Source organism: Hemitrygon akajei, chromosome 8 (genome assembly GCF_048418815.1).
Source record: "Hemitrygon akajei chromosome 8, sHemAka1.3, whole genome shotgun sequence".
Lineage (NCBI taxonomy): Eukaryota > Metazoa > Chordata > Chondrichthyes > Myliobatiformes > Dasyatidae > Hemitrygon > Hemitrygon akajei.
This window is the reverse complement of record NC_133131.1, coordinates 1,791,006-1,810,561: the sequence shown is the minus strand read 5'-3', so window position 1 is coordinate 1,810,561 and position 19,556 is coordinate 1,791,006. Positions and strand designations below refer to the sequence as shown.

Sequence of the window (19,556 nt, the reverse complement as noted above, 5' to 3'; positions counted from 1 at the left end):
AGTCACCAGGATAACTGTGATCTCTGTACAGGACACAGGTAACACCCCACAGTCACCAGGATAACTGTGATCTCTGTACAGGACACAGGTAACACCCCACAGTCACCAGGATAACTGCGATCTCTGTACAGGACACAGGTAACATCCCACAGTCACCAGGATAACTGCGATCTCTGTATAGGACACAGGTAACACCCCACAGTCACCAGGATAACTGCGATCTCTGTACAGGACACAGGTAACATCCCACAGTCACCAGGATAACTGTGATCTCTGTACAGGACACAGGTAACATCCCACAGTCACCAGGATAACTGTGATCTCTGTACAGGACACAGGTAACACCCCACAGTCAACAGGATAACTGCGATCTCTGTACAGGACACAGGTAACATCCCACAGTCACCAGGATAACTGCGATCTCTGTACAGGACACAGGTAACACCCCACAGTCACCAGGATAACTGCGATCTCTGTACAGGACACAGGTAACACCCCACAGTCACCAGGATAACTGCGATCTCTGTACAGGACACAGGTAACACCCCACAGTCACCAGGATAACTGTGATCTCTGTACAGGACACAGGTAACATCCCACAGTCACCAGGATAACTGTGATCTCTGTACAGGACACAGGTAACACCCCACAGTCAACAGGATAACTGCGATCTCTGTACAGGACACAGGTAACATCCCACAGTCACCAGGATAACTGCGATCTCTGTACAGGACACAGGTAACACCCCACAGTCAACAGGATAACTGCGATCTCTGTACAGGACACAGGTAACACCCCACAGTCAACAGGATAACTGCGATCTCTGTACAGGACACAGGTAACACCCCACAGTCACCAGGATAACTGCGATCTCTGTACAGGACACAGGTAACATCCCACAGTCACCAGGATAATTGTGATCTCTGTACAGGACACAGGTAACACCCCACAGTCACCAGGATAACTGTGATCTCTGTACAGGACACAGGTAACATCCCACAGTCACCAGGATAACTGCGATCTCTGTACAGGACACAGGTAACACCCCACAGTCACCAGGATAACTGTGATCTCTGTACAGGACACAGGTAACACCCCACAGTCACCAGGATAACTGTGATCTCTGTACAGGACACAGGTAACATCCCACAGTCACCAGGATAACTGTGATCTCTGTACAGGACACAGGTAACATCCCACAGTCACCAGGATAATTGTGATCTCTGCATAGAAATGCAGTGAAGGAAGACAATATGCTGTAAGGGCAATAACGAGGTTGATTGCGAGATCAAGCTTTATCTTTATTGTACAAGGGGCTGTTCAAATGTCTTCTAACAGCAGGGTAGAAGCTGACTTTGAGCTTGGTGATATGTGCTCTCAAGCCTGACTGGGGGAGGGGTGGAATGTCTTGGGTGAGGGAGGTCCTTGATCTTGCTGGCTGCTTTCCTGAAGCAGTGTGGTGTAGGCAGAGTTAATGGTGGGGAGGCCAGCTTTTGTGATGGTTTGAGCTGTTATCCTAAATTAATGGTTTTATTACCTTTGACAAGGTCTCACATGGGAGGCTGGTCAAGAATGTTCAGTCGCTCAGCATTCAAGATGAGGTAGTAGATTAGATTAGACATTGGCTTTGTGGGAGAAGCCAGAGTGTAAGTAGATGGCTGTCTCTCTGACTGGACTGCCACAGGGATTGCGCTGGTTTCTGTTGTAGTTTGTCATCTATGTGAACGATCTGGATGATAATTTGGTAAACTGAATCAGCAAATTTGTGGATGACAACATGATTGTGGGTGTAGTGGACAGTGCGGAAGGTTATCAAAGCTTGCAGTGGGATCTGGACCAGCTGAAAAAAGGCAGACTGAAATTAATGCAGGTAAGAGTGAAGTGTTGCACTCTGTGAAGACAAACCAAGGTATGACTGAGGAGTGCAGTGTAGAGGGATCTGGGAATACAGATCCATAATTCATTGAAAGTGGCATCTCAGGTAGATAGGGTCATAAGGAAAGCTTTTGGCACATTGGCCTTCATAAATCAAAGCAATAAGTACAGAAGCCAGCATGAGGAAATCTGCAGATGCTGGAAATTCAAGCAAAACACACAAAATGCTGGTGGAACACAGCAGGCCGGGCAGCATCTATAGGAAGAAGCACTGTCGTCGTTTCGGGCCGAGACGTTGACAGAGCTTCTTCCTATAGATGCTGCCTGGCCTGGTGTGTTCCATCAGCATTTTTTGTGAGTCCAGAAGCTGGGATGTTATGTTGAAGTTGTACAAGATATTGGTGAGGCCTAATTTGGTCCACTGTGTGCAGTTCTGGTCACCAACCTGCAGAAAGATGTCAATAAGATTGAAAGAGTACCGATAAAATTTACAAGGATGTCGCCAGGACTTGACAACCTTAGTTACAGGGAAAGGTTGAATACATTAGGACTTTATCCCTAGAACACAGGAGGATGAGGGGAGACTTGACAGAGGTATACAAAATTATGTTGGGTAGGGTAAATGATAGGGTAAGTGCAAGCAGGCTTTTTCCACTGAGGTTGGGTGAGGCTAGAAGTAGAGGTCATGGGTTAAGGATGAAAGGTGAAATGTTCAAGGGGAACCTGAGGGGGAACTTCTTCAATCATAGGGTGGTGAGAGTGTGGAATGAGCTGCCAGCAGAAGTGGTGGATATGGGTTTGATTGCAGTGTTTAAGAGAAGTTTGGGTAGGGACACGGATAGGAGGAGTATGGAGGGCTATGGTCCAGGTACAGGTTGATAGGACCAGGCAGATTAATAGTTTGGCAAAGAGTAGATGAGCCAAAGGGCCTGTTTTTAGTACTCTGTTAATGCTAGGAAGGAGTTTATTTAACTCTACATTCTGGGTGAATGACAACATGTGGAGCGTGTTCCTACCGTCCAGCCTTGGCCTCCTTCTGGTCCAAGACTTCACCGTCCAGGGTGCAGCCAGCAATTGGCTGGCCTCTGGCTGTCACTGCCTGGTGGCTGGACTCCAAGGTAATGCAAGAGGTGAATCCAAGGCAACCTGAGATTTTGGAGGTAAGGTACTGGCCCGGTGAACAGAGCCTTGGTGGTGACAAACCTGCCAATGTGGAGACTTAAGAGGAAGAATGGATGGTTGGCTGGCTGGTTACACAGGTAGAAGATCACTGTACCAATTTAAATCTCTGGTTCGACAGGGAATGTTGGCCAGCAGCAGGGATACCTAAAGTGAAGATAACAAATCCAACGATGGTGCAATAACATCCGAGAAAATGATCAATTAAGGAATTGCACCGAGGATCAGATCCTGGCATGGACATGCAAGAATGACGGGCAGCAGACAATTTAAAGAGGTCCACACACAAAATGCTGGAGAAACTCAACAGGTTAGGCAGTGTCTATGGAGAGGAATAAACAGTTGAGATTCTTTATCAGGATTGGAAAGGAAAGGGACAAAAGCTAGAATAAGAGATTGTGGGGAGGGGAAGGAGCTCAAGCTGGCAGATGATAGGTGAGGGGGAAGGTGAGTGGGTGTATGGGTGAGGGGATGAAGAAAGAAGCTGGGAGGTAATAGGTGGAAGAAGTAAAGGCTGAAGAAGGAGGAATCTAATAGGAGAGGACAGTGGACCATGAGAGAAAGGAAGGAATAGGGGCACCAGAGGGAGGTGATGGGCAGGTGAGGAGAAGGGAAGGGGTGAGAGGGAAGCCAGAATGGGGAATGGAAAAAAAAGGGGAGGGGGAAATTACCAGGTTAGACATACTGATGCTCATGCCGTCAAGCTGGAGGCTACCTGATGGCATGAACTGCACTTATAGTGGCATCAGGAGGAAGTGGCTTCCAGATGTGTCACCCTCAGCAAGACCAGGCTGAAACAGAAATGCATCAAGATGTTGGAAATACTTCAGCCTCCACCACACCTCCCCATTATGGAAGGCAGCCTTCAGCCAACTTGACCACTTTATGTCAAAGGGTTGTAAACACTGAGATCAAAAGCTATGGGATCATGTAAAATTTCAACTGTACCATGGAAGAGCTATTCCCCAAAACCAGTTGCGCCTTGAAACGCTCTGTAACAGTTACATCACTGCCAACCACCTGACAATGGGGACAATTGTTCACCCATTCTAACACTCCACATCTACTCAGCAATGAAATGAAGTGATGAAAGGCTTTGTAAATAGTAAAATCAAGCAGCAACATTTGATCTTCACTTCTGTGTATAGAGTTTTATTTCCCCAGTATCCTGCCTCTCCAAATTTTCCTGCAGTTTTGTTGCTGATGTCCTACAGATGGACATCTTCCACCCTTGATCTACTAAGTCTCTTCACTCCTCAAACCTCGATCCACTGGGTCTCTTCCACCCTCAATCCTTGATCCACTAGATGTCTTCCATCCTCAATCCTTGATCCACTGGGTCACTTCCATCCTCAATCCTTGATCCACTGGGTCTCTTCCATCCTCAATCCTTGATCCACTTGCTCTCTTCTGTCCTCGATCCACTAGGTCTCTTCACAATTTCAGATCTCAATCTCCCTTAATCTTTAACCACATGTTCCCCAACATGCCCCCAGTAGCATAGTGGTTAGCACAGTGCTTTACAGTACTACTAATCTGGGTTCAATTCCCACTGCTGTCTGTAAGGAGTTTGTACTTTCTCCTGTGACCCTATAGGATTCCTGTGTGTGTTCCAGTTTCCTTCCACAGGCCAAAGACCTACCAGTTATTAAGTTAATAGGTCATTAAGCGAGGGTTAAATCAGGGGTTGCTGGGCAGCGCGGCCTGTAGGTCTGGAAGGGCCAGTTCTGCATTGTAACTTAATAAATAAAAATGGCTTCTCTGTCTAGGTTACACCACCTCTTTTATGCTTTTATTTATTAGTGTGGGTCCTTAAATGCCCCCTTGAGAAGGTGGTGGTATGTCTATCAGTGACCTGAAGGGGTTTTTGAAGCCTTGTGATGACAGAGCCAAGGAGGAAATGCTGAGGGTTATTTGGCCATCACCTTTCCCCATAAGCCCTTCTTTAACCTGGGAATGTAACACTCCATCCAAGAGGGATCCAGTTATACAGACCATTTTCTGGATAGTCATAGGCCTGTCCACTGATTCCACATGGCAGTACCCCAACCTTACCCGGCCTACATCCATCATCACTTCATTGTACAAATACTCAACCTGGACATTGCATTCAACTCGACAACGAATCAAAGATAACAAAATTGATCAACTTCTGCCAACCTAGGGAAGAAATGGAAACAAACTTAGTGAAGCAGAATTGAAGGGCTGAATGGCCTAATTCTGCTCCTATGTCTTATGGTCAAATTGCTGTAAACCAGCAATTTGAAGGACATTCTTTGAGCCAACCTCTTTGGAGATGGGTTCCCACGAATATACTCTTTCTTAAAATAGTAATCTAAACGGATTTCACAGAAGAGCTTATAAACAGCAGTAACTTGTATTTATATAATATCATTAGCACTGCAAAACATCAAATACTTAAGTCAGCACCCGTACTTAAACCAGGATGGTTTTCACGCAATTGATGACAGTAGTGAGTCTGGTTTTCAAACACTACAGAGCACTGGGAAGGTGCAGGGCAATGGCAGAAGGCTGCCGAAAGCTCAATGGGCTGAAGCAACATCTCTATTATTCCAGGAGAATACCTTGTCACTCATCCTTAACACAGAATGATGAACCCACTAGCTTTGTTGAAAGCTAGTCCTGATAAAGGGTCTTGGCCTGAATCTTTGACTGTTTATTCCCCTCCATAGATGCTGTCTGACTTGCTGAGCTCCTCTAGCATTTTGTAGAAAGCTAGTCCTGATGAAGGGTCTCAGCTACAATCTTTGACTGTTTATCTCCTCCACAGATGCTACCTGACTTACTGAGTTCCTCCTTTGTGGAAAGCTAGTCCTGATGAAGGGTCTCAGCTACAATCTTTGACTGTTTATCTCCTCCACAGATGCTACCTGACTTACTGAGTTCCTCCTTTGTGGAAAGCTAGTCCTGATGAAAGGTCTCAGCCCGAAACTTTGACTGAGAACACACACTCATAGAGGGATCAGAAATGGAAAGAATGAGCAATTTCAAGTTCCTGGCTGTGAACATCTTTGAAGATCTATCCTGGGCCCAACATATTTAAGGTGCTTGGAAGTAGGTACAGAGGAGATGTCAGGGGTAAGTTTTTTACTCAGATGTGGTGAGTGTGTGGAATGGGCTGCCAGCAACGGTGGTGGAGGTGGATACAATAGGGTCTTTTAAAAGACTCCTGGAGAAGTACATGGAGCTTAGAAAAACAAGAGGGCTATGGGTAGCCCTAGGTAATTTCTAAAGTAAGTACGTGCTCAGCACAGCTTTGTGCTGTAAGGTTTCTATGTTTCTATATCAATGCAGTTACAAAGAAGGCATGATAACAGCTATATTTTATTAAGAATTTGAGGAGGTTTAGTATGTCACCAAAGACACTTCCAAATTTCTACAGATGTACCATCATGGGCGGTAACCTCTATAGCATCCAGGGTATCTTTATAGAACCACAGAACATTACAGCACAGAAACAGGCCTTTTGGCCCTTCTTGGCTGTGCTGAACCATTTTTCTGCCTAGTCCCACTGACCTGCACCTAGACCATATCCCTCCATACCCCTCTCATTCATGTGCCTGTCCAAGTTTTCCTTAAATGTTAAAAGTGAGCCTGCATTCACCACTTCAACTGGCAGCTCATTCCACATTCCCACTACTCTCTGTGTGAAGAAGCTCCCCCTAAGGTTCCCTTTAAACTTTTCCCTTTTCAAGGAGCGATACCTCAAAAAGGCAGCATTCATCACCCAGGACATGCCCTCTTCTCCTTGCTACCATCAGGGAGGAGGTACAGGAGCTTGAAGGCACACACTCTGTGATTCAGGAACACCATCTTCCCCTCTCCCCTCTGCCAGCAGATTCAATGGACATTGAACCCATGAACACTACCTCACTAATTCTTTGCACTACTTATTTAATTTAACTATTTATATATATATATATATATATATATATATATATATATGTTCAAATTTTAGTTTATAATTCAGTTTTTATTATTATGTATTACAATGTACTGCTGTCACGTAACAACAAATTTCACAACATATGCCAGTGGTATAAAACCTGATTTTGATTCTGTTTATTCCCCAACATAGATGCTGCCTGACCTGCTGAGTTCCTTCAACACTTTGTGTTAACTAAGCTTTGTGAAATCTGAGTTTAATTTCAGAGACCTTCAGTCACAAATTTGTCTCAATTTTGAATTGGTTTCCAAGGCCTTTGGACAATTATTTTAGGTCTCATACAACTGAATTGAAAATTAGATGTTAAGGAAAAACAACCATTGCATGATGTATAACACCAGTCTCAGTAATACTTCCTTGACCCTGAACTAGCAAACCTGTCAGAGAGTTAACAAGTCTTTCACTCAAAAAGGAATTTGCTACAGGACAGGGTGGTTGTCTTTCACATCTAGCATCATTGCCAGTGGCAAATGTACTCCTTGTTTTAAATTGTTCTGCACTCCCACTCACTCATGGAATTGCACTATTTGGAAAAAGGCCATTTGGTTCATCATGTCTGTGCTCAGTCTTTTAAAAAGTTACCCAATTCATGCTACTTCTCTCCCTGATGCCCTATGTCTTTCTCCTCCAGCACGTATCCAGTTCCTTTCCTTTGCCCTTTCAAAGCATATTGGGCCACTTGTAAAATAAAGTGAGACTACTCTGATAAATAAGAAGTGCAAAAAGAGCAAAAGTAAGTAGTGAGGGTTCGTGGGTTCAATGTCCATTAGGAAATATGATGGCAGAGGGGAAGAAGCTGTTCCTGAATGGTTGAGTGTGGGTCTTCAGGCTCCTGTACCTCCTCTCTGATGGTAGCAATGAGAAGAGGACATGTCCCGGATGATGGGGGCCCTTAATGATGGATACCGCCCATCTGAGTTATCGCTCCTTGAAGATGTCCTGGATGTTGGGGAGGTTAGTGAGCTGACTGAATTTATAATTTTCTGTATCTTATTTTGATCCTGTGCAGTGGCCCCTCCATATCAAATATTCCTGCCGTAGGTACTGGTCCTTAATGCTTGGGAAGGGGAAGCTAAAATTACACCTGTCGTTCCCAGACTGAGGCCAGAATGAATTTGGCTGTAAGGTGCAAAGGATGTCAGGAAGGAAGGAATTCTTTGCAGAAACCATGTGAAATTCTTCCTAAACCAAGACTGGGGTTGAAAGAGAATGTTGTGTTTCTGATTCCTGATAATTTCTGATAAAATTAACAGGTAGATAAAACCATAAGACATAGGAGGAGAATTAGGCCAATCAGCCCATCAAGTCTGCTCTGCCATTCCACCATGGCTGATCCTGGATCCCACTCAACCCCATACACCTACCTGCCTTCTCACCATATCCTTTGATACCCTAACCAATCAGGAAAAGATCAACTACCGCCTTAAATAAACCACGGACTTGGCCTCCACTGCAGTCTTTACAGAGCATTCCACAGATTCACTACTCTCTGACTAAAAAACATCCTCCTTACCTCTGTTCTAAAGGTCACCCCTCAATTTTGAGGCTGTGCCCTCTAGTTCTGGACACCCCACATCCTCTCCACAAACACTGGCTGCTAACTGCCCTGTCTCTTAGCATCCCTCTTGCACCCCTAACAGAAGCCAACAAGCCAGGAGAGAGGCGGAGCTGGGCAATGGGGAGAGATACAAGCCACAGAGAATGGACAAATCTGGGTGGGTAGTTTTAATTCAAGCCAAAGGGGTTGCAAGCAAGGCAGGTTTGACAAGACTGCCATATCCAGAGCAGTTAGTGTAGAGCAACAAAGATAAAACCAATATCACACCTTAGAATTACTCCTTTCTAATGCATAATCCTGGAATGTGCACAGCAAGAACAGACCCAGACACAAACAAGACCAACAAATGGGAATGGGAGAAAATAACAAATGCGGATGCTGGAACCTTTTATAAAAATGGAGAATGCTGCAGATGGTCAGGCAGCATCTGTGGAGGGGGCATTGAGGGTTGGGGAGGGGGTGATCAGAGGAGTGGAGAGGGAGGGGTGTTGACGGTTGTGGAAGAGGGAAGCAGTGATGAGAGGAGTGGGGTGTTGAGGTTCAGAGCTCTTTTCATTGGGCTTGTTCATTTGTGCCATATCGTATGACTTAAGTGATCATGGTCTTTCCGTGACCATGATTGTTCTTGGTAAGCTCTTTTACTGAAGTGGTTTGCTGTTGCCTTCTTCTGGGCAATGTCTTTACAAGACAGTGAGCCCAGCATTATCACTACACTTCAGAGACTGTCTGCCTGGTGTCGATGGTTGCATAACCAGGACTTGTGATGTTTCATTGGGTGGCCACCGTTATAACCAACAGCTGGATTGTCCAGTGGTAGGCTGCCCGAGTAAGCAAAAGCTCTAGGTCAGCTCAGAAGAAGAAAGCCCTGATTTAGTGTGCAAGAGGTATTGTGTTGTGAAGAGCTTTACCATTGTGGATGGAAGCAGAATTATTAGGGAATCAAGAACAGAGAACATTATCACTTCATACAGCTCATATGATAGATTAAGCCTTTTTGTAATCAGCTAAATGCCCGATTCACTGGGAAAGCAATTCTCCTCTTATTACCATCTGAAGTAAATTACTGCGAAATCCGCAGAAGGAGAGCTCCATTTTGCCCAGTATAGAATGCAACGTATCATATCCATCGGGACAAACCACATTAGCACAAATCTAAAGAGCTTTGGTATTTCTTGGCAATGGCTGTCACACAGGCAGTAATGGCATCCAGAGTCTGTGGGAGTTCGACCAGCTTCCAACCACAGATATATACCACTGGGTCTCAGCAATGATCAACAGTACCCTGAGTCAACCTTCTTGCAAGGCCATACAATTATCCAAACCAAACTGGAGAACTTCCATCCAGTCTTCAACCACTGCTCTGTTACTTTGAGTCATATTAATCCAGAGACATTAATTCACCTGAAGGAAAGATAGGTGCCAGATTCCTTGGACTGACTTAGTAGCCACTGGAAACTGTGTTAAGGAAACTGTTTAGCAAGACCATGATGGCCCCACAGGAGGGTGAACTGGGAGTCAGAGAGAACTGGCAGAGGACTGGGAGGTGAAGAGTCATAGAGCAAGTACAGCACAGAAACAGACCTTTCAGCCCATCTAGTCTGTGTTGAACTGTTACTTAGGTTAGTGCTATTGACTTGCATCTGCACCATACCCCTCCAAACTTCTCTTCAATGTTGAAACTGAACCTGCACCCATCACTTGCGCTGGCAGCTCATTCCACACTCTCACTACCCTCCAAGTGAAGAAGTTCCCCCTCAGTTTCCCCTTAAATATTTCACCTTTCACCCTAAACCTATGACCTCTAGTTCCAGTCTCACCCAACCTCAGTGGAAAAAGCCTGCTTGCATTTACCCCATCTATATCCCCCAGAATTTTGTATACCTCTATCAAATCTCCCCTCCTTCTGCCACACTCTAGGGAATAAAGCCCTAACCTATTCAACCTTTCCCTATAACTCAGGTTCTCAAGACCCAGCAACATCATTGTAAATTTTTACTGCAATCGTTTAATCTTCTTGTGGGTAGCTGACCAGAACTGCATACAATACTCAAATTTGGCCTCATCATCATAACATCCCAACTCTGTACTCAGTGCCCTGATTTATGAAGGCCAATATGCCAAAAGCTTTCTTTATTACCCTACCTACCTAAAACACCACGTTCAATGAATTATGGATCAGTATTCCTAGATCCCTGCTCTACCACTCTCTGCAGTGCCCTACTGCTCACTGTGTAAGACCTAACCTGGTTTGTCCTCCCAAAGTGCAACGCCTCACACTTGTCTGCATTAAATTCCATCCATCATTTTTAGCTAACACAAAGTACACTGCAGATGTTGTGGTCAAATCAACACGTACAAACAAGCTGGAAAAACTCAGCAGGTCGACCCGAAACGTTGACTGTTCGTTTCCAAGGATGCTGCCCGACCTGCTGAGTTCCTCCAGCTTGTTTGTACGTGTTAATCATTTTTAGCTATTTTCCCAGCAAGTCCTGACCATTCTTCAAGCTTTGATAGTCTCCTTGCTGTCCACTACATCTCTAATCTTGGTGTCATCTGCAAATCTGCTGATCCAGTTAACCACATTATCACCCAGATAACAAACAACAATGGACCCATCACCAATCCCTGCAGCACTCCACTAGTCACAGACTTCCAGTCAGAGAGACATCATCAACAACCACTCTCTGACTTCTCCCAACAAGCCAATGTTAAATCCAATTTTGCTATCTCATCTTGAATGTCAAGCGATTAAACCTTGTTGACCAGCCTCCCACATGGATCCGAAATCTGCTCCAGCAACAAGAGGAACAAAGCTCAGCAGGACAACTGAGGGAAAATGTTGCTAGAAGAAAAACAAGACACAAGGAGGAGAAATGGGGTCAAGGTGAGAAGTGGGCAAGGAAGAGAGTGTAAAGCAAGATTTATCAAAGGAAAACTATGGTCTGGATAGCAGCCAATGCATATTGAGGCCAGAGAAAGGCAAACCTGTGTCAAAGAAAAACAAAGAAGTCTACTCAACACTCCACATTTCCAGAAACCCACTGAGCACTGTCCTAAACACAGGAGGTTCTGCAGATGCTGGAAATCTAGATTAACTCACACAAAATGCTGGAGGAACTCAGCAGGTCAGGCAGCACCTATGGAAAGGAATAAAGAGCTGACATTTCAGGCTGAGACCCTTCCTCAGGACATTCACATAATCCTTATGAAGGGTCTTAGCCTGGAGCACCATCATGTTGGGAATCAAACCTTCAAGATTTTGTTCATCTCAGTTAGGATCATTTAGTAGTACTTCCTTGGTTGTTAAATAATTATAAATGTTTCAGGTTATTTAGGACTATCTCCAGTTTATGTAACTGGGAGGCAAACAATATCCATTCACCGCATCTCTTTCTTTGATCTGATTTAGGTATAGTGGTCAATGAGACTGAGAGAGGCAGTTTCCCAGACAGGTCTAAGAACAAGTGAAGGATCTGGATCAAATGCCGAGCCTAACAGCTCAGTGAAAATAGGCACAAGGGGTCCATATCAAAAGCACCCAGAATATGGGTTAGCAATATAAGTGAGCACTAATGCCTTGCGTCTTAACTAGCATTTGAAACCCATTTACATTCCAAGTACTCATTGTTATTATGTGCCAGGTTGCATAACGTCTCAATGACCATGATTCTTCTTGGCAAGTTCTTCTACAGAAGTGGTTTGCCATTGCCTTCTTCTGGGCAGTGTTTTTACACGACGGGTGACCCCAGCCATTACCAATATTCTTTAGAGATTGTCTGCTGGCGTCAGTGGTCACATAACCAGGACTTATGATATGCACCAGCTACTCATACAACCGTCCACCACCTGCTCCCATGGCTTCATGTGACCCTGATCGGGGGCTAAGCAGGTGATACACATTGCCCAGCCATTACCAATACTCTTCAGAGATTGTCTGCTGGTGTCAGTGGTCAGGGAAGGCTGGAATCTGAGGGCAGAGGAGGAGAAGCAGCAGGATGAGACTGGAATCCCTGAGGGATGGATGAACAGGCCAGAATTCCAAAAAAGCTACAGGGGAAGGCCTTTCAGCCCACAATGTTGTGCCAACTCTTTAACCTACTCTAAGACCAATCTAACCCTTTTCTCCGTCCCTCATTTTTCATTATTCAATTATCCATGTGCCTTTGAAATGTCCCTCATGTATCTGTCTTTATCCCCACCCCAGACAGGGTGTTCCATGCACTCACCCCTGTGAAAGGAAACCTACCTTTGACTTTCCTATACCCCTATACTTTCCTTCAATCATCTTAAAATTATGTTCCCTTGTATTAACCATTTCCACTCTGGAAACAAAGCTGTTCACTTGACCTATGCCTCCTAACATAAACACAAGAGATTCTGCAGATACCGGAAATCTTGAGCAACACATACACAAAATGCTGGACAACTCAGCAGGTCAGGCGGCATCTATGGAAGCACAATGTGAAGGCTGATATTCTGAGGTGAGAGCTGCATCAAGACAGAGAAAAGGAACGATTTCCAGTGTATAGCAGGACATACAGAATGTGGGATGGAGGAGGATAGATGGGAGCTGGAACATCTATTTGGTTCCACCTTTCACCTATCTTCCAGCCTCTATCTCATGCCATTACATACTCTCAGTCCTAATGCAGGTCTCAACCCACAACACTGGCTTTCACCTTGTGTCTCCTGGGCTGAAGAGTCACTTTGTGTATCTCTCCACCAACTTTCCAGGAAAGGAGCTGGGGTAGGGGCTGTGGGGTCTAATACTGCCCAGGGCTCTCTTTGGAAATTGGGGTGTATAGGTAAGGCCTTGGGAATGGATCCATGAGGGACCATGACCAACACAGGTACCAGATAAAAAACTGTTGCACAGTTGCACTGTCCAGCTTGGTACAAAAAAGATCCATTAGTGTCCAGAGATAGTTTTGTAGGATCAGGGGCTTTAGTTTCGAAGGTGACTGGAACAGCAACGAGAGTTCTCCCCACAGCACAGGAGGTTGGGAAGAGATCAGATTTGATGAAGAGTTCACTTTGGTAGGCCAAATATGATGGCAGAATATAGTACAATATTAACGGTAAGACTCTTGGCAGTGTGGAGGATCAGAGGGATCTTGGGGTCCGAATCCATAGGATGCTCACAGCAGCTGCATGGGTTAAGACTCTGTGGTTAAGAAAGCATATGGTGTATTGGCCTTCATCAATCGTGGAGCTGAATTTAGGAGCTGAGGGGTTATGTTGCAGCTATATAGGACCCTGTTTAGACCCCACTTGGAATACTGTGCTCAGTTCTGGTCATCTCACTACAGGAAGGATGTGGAAGCCATAGAAAGGGTGCAGGGGAGATTTACAAGGATATTGCCTAGATTGGGGAGCATGCCTAATGAAAACAGGTTGAGTGGACTCGGCCTTTTCTCCTTGGAGTGACAGAAGATGAGAGGTGACCTGATAGAGATGTATAAGATGATGAGAGGCATTAATTGTGTGGATTGTCAGAGGCTTTCCCCAGGGCTGAAATGGCTGCCACAAGAGGACACAGGTTTAAGGTGCTGGGGAGTAGGTACAGAGGTGATGTCTGGGGTAAATTCTTTACTCAGAGAATAGTGAGTGCGTAGAATGGACTGCTGGCAACGGTGGTGGAGGCAGATACGATAGGGTCTTTTAAGAGACTTTTGGATAGGTACATGGAGCTCAGAAAAGTAGAGGGCTATGGGTAAGCCTAGTAATTTCTAAGGTAGGGACATGTTTGGCACAACTTTGTGGGCTGAAGAGCCTGTATTGTGCTGTAGGTTTCCTATGTTTCTATGTTTCTAATAAGAGTCATGAGGGGACTTGGTAGTGAATAGAAAACAAGAAGTGTTTCCAGCATTGGAAGGGAATTATTGTGGAGCAATGGTTTTCTCGAAATCTAAATATCAGAGTTTACCAGTGTGAGAATCTAACAAAGTACCAGTAACAACTTCAAGAATACCTTATTTACAGAATTTAACAAAGTATTTTGAAGCTGTAGTCCCTGTTAAACACCAGGGACTGTCAGTCTAATATTACTGACACAGTCAAGTTGAATCTTCAGTGGGAAGGGGGAAAGAAAGACTACATTTACTTAGTACCTCTTGGGCTCTGGTTGTAGGGTGCTCTGGGACAGACTGTGGCTGAGCTGTGGATTGTTGTTATGCATTAGGAGTGTGTGACTGACTGAGCGAGTCCAAGAGGGCACAGCATCCAGGAGGCAGAAAGGCTTTGCCCTGGAATCTGCCCCTCCTTGTATTATGCTGAGCCAGACCTACGTTTCAGAGTAACACGAGATGGAAATGGCAGGTTAAAACAGCCCACCTCACCCAGGTTTCTGTTTGGATCTTATCCCAGCCCTGCCAGCCTTCTTTACCCCCTCAGCCTTAAACTACAAATCTGCCTGGTTCTTGCTTTGTCAGGCTTCTCATTCGCTGTGCTGGCAACATCCTGTCATAAAAATTAATCCCGAAGTGTGAAGTAGTTACACTTGGTTTGTGGTTTCCTTTGTCAATAATCACACATCCCAGTACTATAAAACAGCAATGCTTGCAAATTATCCTATTGAGAACAGTGTAACTGGCACCTGAAAGAATGGACTCCTGGGTGACTGAGATTCCCTGTTGTCCAGGTAACAGAGGTTGTTAAGACAAAACACACACACACAAACTTATCGATGCAATACTACCCAACATCCTGCAAAATTCTTTCCACTACCTCTAAGCTTTGTAGCTTAAGGATAAAGAAATGCCTGAAATGAATCATGTTAACGAAACTGCACAGGGCTTGGACGTAAGTAATGGGAACAATATTTTAGTACTGAAAGAGTTAATTGAATTAAAGCAGGGATCAGACATGCCAAAAATAAGAAATCAGTTCTAGCTAGTACACAGGTTAACTGTCAGTGATCGATTTTAATATGAGCCGCTGGGTCCTAAGCAGACAGCTAGTTGTGAAAATACATGAAATTAACTTGAACAAATGAGTCTTTGGGAGAAGCTGTCTAAAAACACACTTTTTCTGAATGGATAAATCGAGAAGGAAACATCAGACTCTGTTGATATTAACATTTTAAAACATTTATCGTACTTTTAAAAGGTTAAGCTGGGTTTGGAAAAATAACTTGAGTCTGTTCAGGAGCAAAGCCAAAGCCTCGAGGGCACACATGTGCATTTTCCCAAAAGGGTCTTTGGTTTGCCTATTTTATAACCAGCCCTACATAGCACAAGAGTTTGAAGCATATGGCTAGACAGATGCTTCTGGCTCCAGTTCAAGGCTGACAGAAATGAAAGAAAAAAAAGATGGAAAGTTTTCTCCCCAGTGAAGAGCCTTGGGTACCTGGATCTTTTCCTGTCTGCGCTTCTGCTCAACAAACTTTTTAGTCAGAGCTTGCTTTTTTGCCCTCAGCTCCTTTATATCATCTTCCCCTCCGCTGCCTTCAGCTTCAGTGTCCTGTCCTTCGTATTCTTCAATGATGACATCTTCTTCCTGTGCACAAATGGTTGGCAACAGAACTAAAGTGAGCAATGGTGAAAAATGAGATTGCTATTAACAAGATGCAGCAAGGCGCTGCCATCTTCAATATTCAGCCCCATACATTAAACTAAAGTTCAGCAACACACATTTCAGCTATGTCACATTCATGCCTGGGTGATTAATAATGCCTCTGCTGCCAAAAAACCTAGATAAACATGGATTACCAAGCAGGTCTGGTAGCTCTAGTAGACTCCAAATCCAGATTTCTCAAGTTAAATTCTAATATTTGAAAACACCAGGTCTACTGGAGAGCTTCCACAAGTCCTGCATCATGCTATTGGCAGAGTCCTGCCCCAGCAGATATTACCTCTGGCTGCAGAGGCAAACTGCATGATTGGGCAACCAACCAAAGATACAAATGACAGGCACCACCCTGCAAGAGGGAAGGAGGTCACATCTGCTCCACTGTTACCTCGAAACTTACTGGCACCAAGGGCTGGAAGTACTGATTCCAAGTATCTCACCTGGCTCTGAGCAACTCAGCTTGCCTGTGTGAAAAGCCAGCACTCTGCTGTCACACCCTCCACTTCATCAGTGGAAAAAGCAGTTTTGCTTAGGCTTCACACTGCCACACAGCTGAAAGTGATTCACTCCAGAGAATTCAGAGCACTGGTAGTGTCTGTGTGTTCTTCGCTGGCCAGGAAGGGAGGCCTCTGGCTCCCACTCCACATTGCAGCATGCAAGTTTGACAACAGCAACTCATGGAATATTAATTTCACTGCTAGGTGTTAACTCTTTGGCCAGTGTTGCAACCACAGGTGCTGGGGTGGGAGACGGGGTGCAGAAATTACAGAAGGCCCATGCCACTTCAATAATTTTGAGGAAATTTGGTAGAAAAGTTGATAGAACAAAGAAATAGATTTACTACTTTAAGTGACCACAGCCTTAGGACCACTTGTACTTTACTGGGAATCCCTTGGCTGTTTCTAACACTTTAAAAGGAGTGGCCTGTGATGAGACTGGGGTTCATGGGACGAGGGAGGTGTTTGAACAATGAAGCTTTTGTTAAAAAATTGGGAGCCACCAGGTTAGATCATGAGGACACTATGATTTCAATCAGGGATTCATCAGCAGACAGAAATTAAATCATTTGTCACTACTGATTTAGGCTGCCACTATTCCATTATTAGCCCACAGTTTGAACCTAACTCACTGCTAACATTGATTCAGGGGTATAAAGCCCGGACAGACCAGGAAACAGAGAGTTACGGAGTCCCACTGAAACACTTGACAACAGCACCACCCACATATGCCTGTCACTACTAGGCTCAGCATCTTGGAACATTGTTACCTTCTAGATTACAATGTGGTTCAAGAGTACAATGAGCTGGGAATGAGGCAAGGGTTCCACGTGCAGGGTTTTTATTGTATGGACTAGGCTAGTGGGATTGAGCAATGTGTAGACCACTACTGACTGTGCCCACTGCTAGGAGTCCAGGCTAACAGGCCAACAGGTGAGGGCAAGGGGCAGCACAGTAGCATAGCGGGAGGTTAGTGTAACGCTTTACCACACCAGCTGTAAGATTGGGGTTTAATTCCCACACTGTCTATAAGGAGTTTGTACATTCTCTCCATGACCGCCTGGGTTTCCTCTGAGGGCTCTGGTTTCCTCCCTCAGTCCAAAGGTGAGGCATAATGAATTGGGGGCACAGTGACACTTGCAGGCTACTCTCATCACAATGCCAGATTTTGTTGGTTGTTTACACGAACAACATATTTCACTGTATCTTTTGAAGTGCATGTGACAAATAAAGCTAATCTTTTAAAGGACAAGGTGTGATATCCTCCAGTTAGGAGCCTATGAATACTCACAAGCCTGGAAGCCATACCCAGCAACAGACCGCATTTTTAAATATGAAAAGAAATAAAACAAAACATATTCTTGGCAAGCTGAGGCAGCCGATAGTCTCTTTCCTACAGAGTCAGAAAAAAAAGGCACAGGTGAGGGTGTAGCACCCAGTGCGATGAATGTAGACATTGAACATCCTTGGTAACTGCGAACCAGTAGCCAAGCGCCATCTGTGGCAGCATGCAGCTGATACTGCATCTTTGTGCCCACTATAAATTGTGGCATCTCAGTTTAATTAACCCATTCGGTCCTTTGGAGTCTGTTCTGCCACTCAATCATTGCTGATTTATCTCTCAATTCCATTTTCCCATCTTCTCCCCATAACCCAAACCCCTTTACCGACTGAGAACCTGCAAATTAAACATTCTCCCATCTTCTCCCCATAACCCAAACCCCTTTACCGACTGAGAACCTGTAAGTTAAACATTCTCCCATCTTCTCCACAACACCCAAACCCGCTTACCAATTGAGAACCTGTATGTTACACTTTTTTTCTTTAGATAGAAAATTTTCTGTTTCCGTGCTGTGATTGTTATATGGTTATATAGTAAAAATCATTCTGACTTGAATCAGATGTTGAGTATTTGCTGGCAAGCCAGTAACTGAAAGAATGCTCCCCTGGTAACATGGTACATTCCAGTTTCCTCTTTGCCAATTGGTCAAATTGCAGGATCCAATACCTTCCTATTTTACCTTCAAGGCACTGACTCTGGCAGGGGCCCATCGTGCCTCTCTTCACGTCTCAAGAAGAGATGTCAGAAGCTCACTGTGAGAGACCTCAAAAGCTGGCTTCTCTTCCAATGGCTCGTGCAGAGGGAAGTGAAGGACCTCTGCTCCACCTTTCTGGGGATAGAGAGTCCAACCTCTTTGTCCAGAAACTGCTGCATTAGGAATGGGAAGGGCATGTTCAAAGTGCAATGTTTTTGAGAGTGCCAAAAATGGTGGTTACGGGTAGAAACAGGAGAACGGGGTTGAGAAATAAGTCAGCCATGATTGAATGGCAAAGCAGACTCAAGGGGCCAAATGGTTTATTCCTCTCTATCTTATGGTCTAATTAAGCCGAGATGCCAAAGTTTGTAGCTGGCACAAAGAGGTTTCTCTACAGGGACTATGGGCAGGGTGGTTAGCTACATCTATAGAAATCTGAAGCAAGTAGTTTATTTGCAAAGGAGTTGAAGTGGTTCACTGATACAGGTAATTTTGTTGTTCAGCACACCAGTTATGGCAGCCCACACTGATCCACGAGGTAAACAATGGGAATGGAATGGAAGGTAAAGAAACGCCAACACTGAGGACAAAGACTTCAGGCTGGAGTATGGCCAATGCTGTGGAGCAAGGGCAGCAAGAGATACGGCACAAAGGTGGAGAGATGAAGCTGAGGAGCAACCAATGAAGAACAAAGACGTAGATTATTTTCTAAACAGGGCGCAAATTTAGAAGTCAGAGGTGCAATGGTATTTCAGAGTCGTCATGCAGTATTTCCTAAAGGCTAATTTACAGCTTGAATTGGCAGTAAGAAATGCAAATGCAACATTAGCACTCATTTCCAGAGAACTAGAATATGAAAGCAAGGATATAATGGT

At 44.7% G+C, this 19,556-nt stretch overlaps 1 protein-coding gene across 3 annotated transcripts in view; it reads right to left on the bottom strand.

Moving 5' to 3' along the window:
- The window catches only part of smg6 (SMG6 nonsense mediated mRNA decay factor), a 520,319-nt gene that overhangs the window by 103,240 nt on the left and 397,523 nt on the right, over nt 1–19,556 (bottom strand). For all 3 annotated transcript variants that reach the window (XM_073053020.1, XM_073053021.1, XM_073053022.1), the window contains one exon: nt 15,927–16,076. In XM_073053020.1, the coding sequence (XP_072909121.1) occupies nt 15,927–16,076 (150 nt within the window). The remainder of the gene's footprint in view (nt 1–15,926; nt 16,077–19,556) is intronic.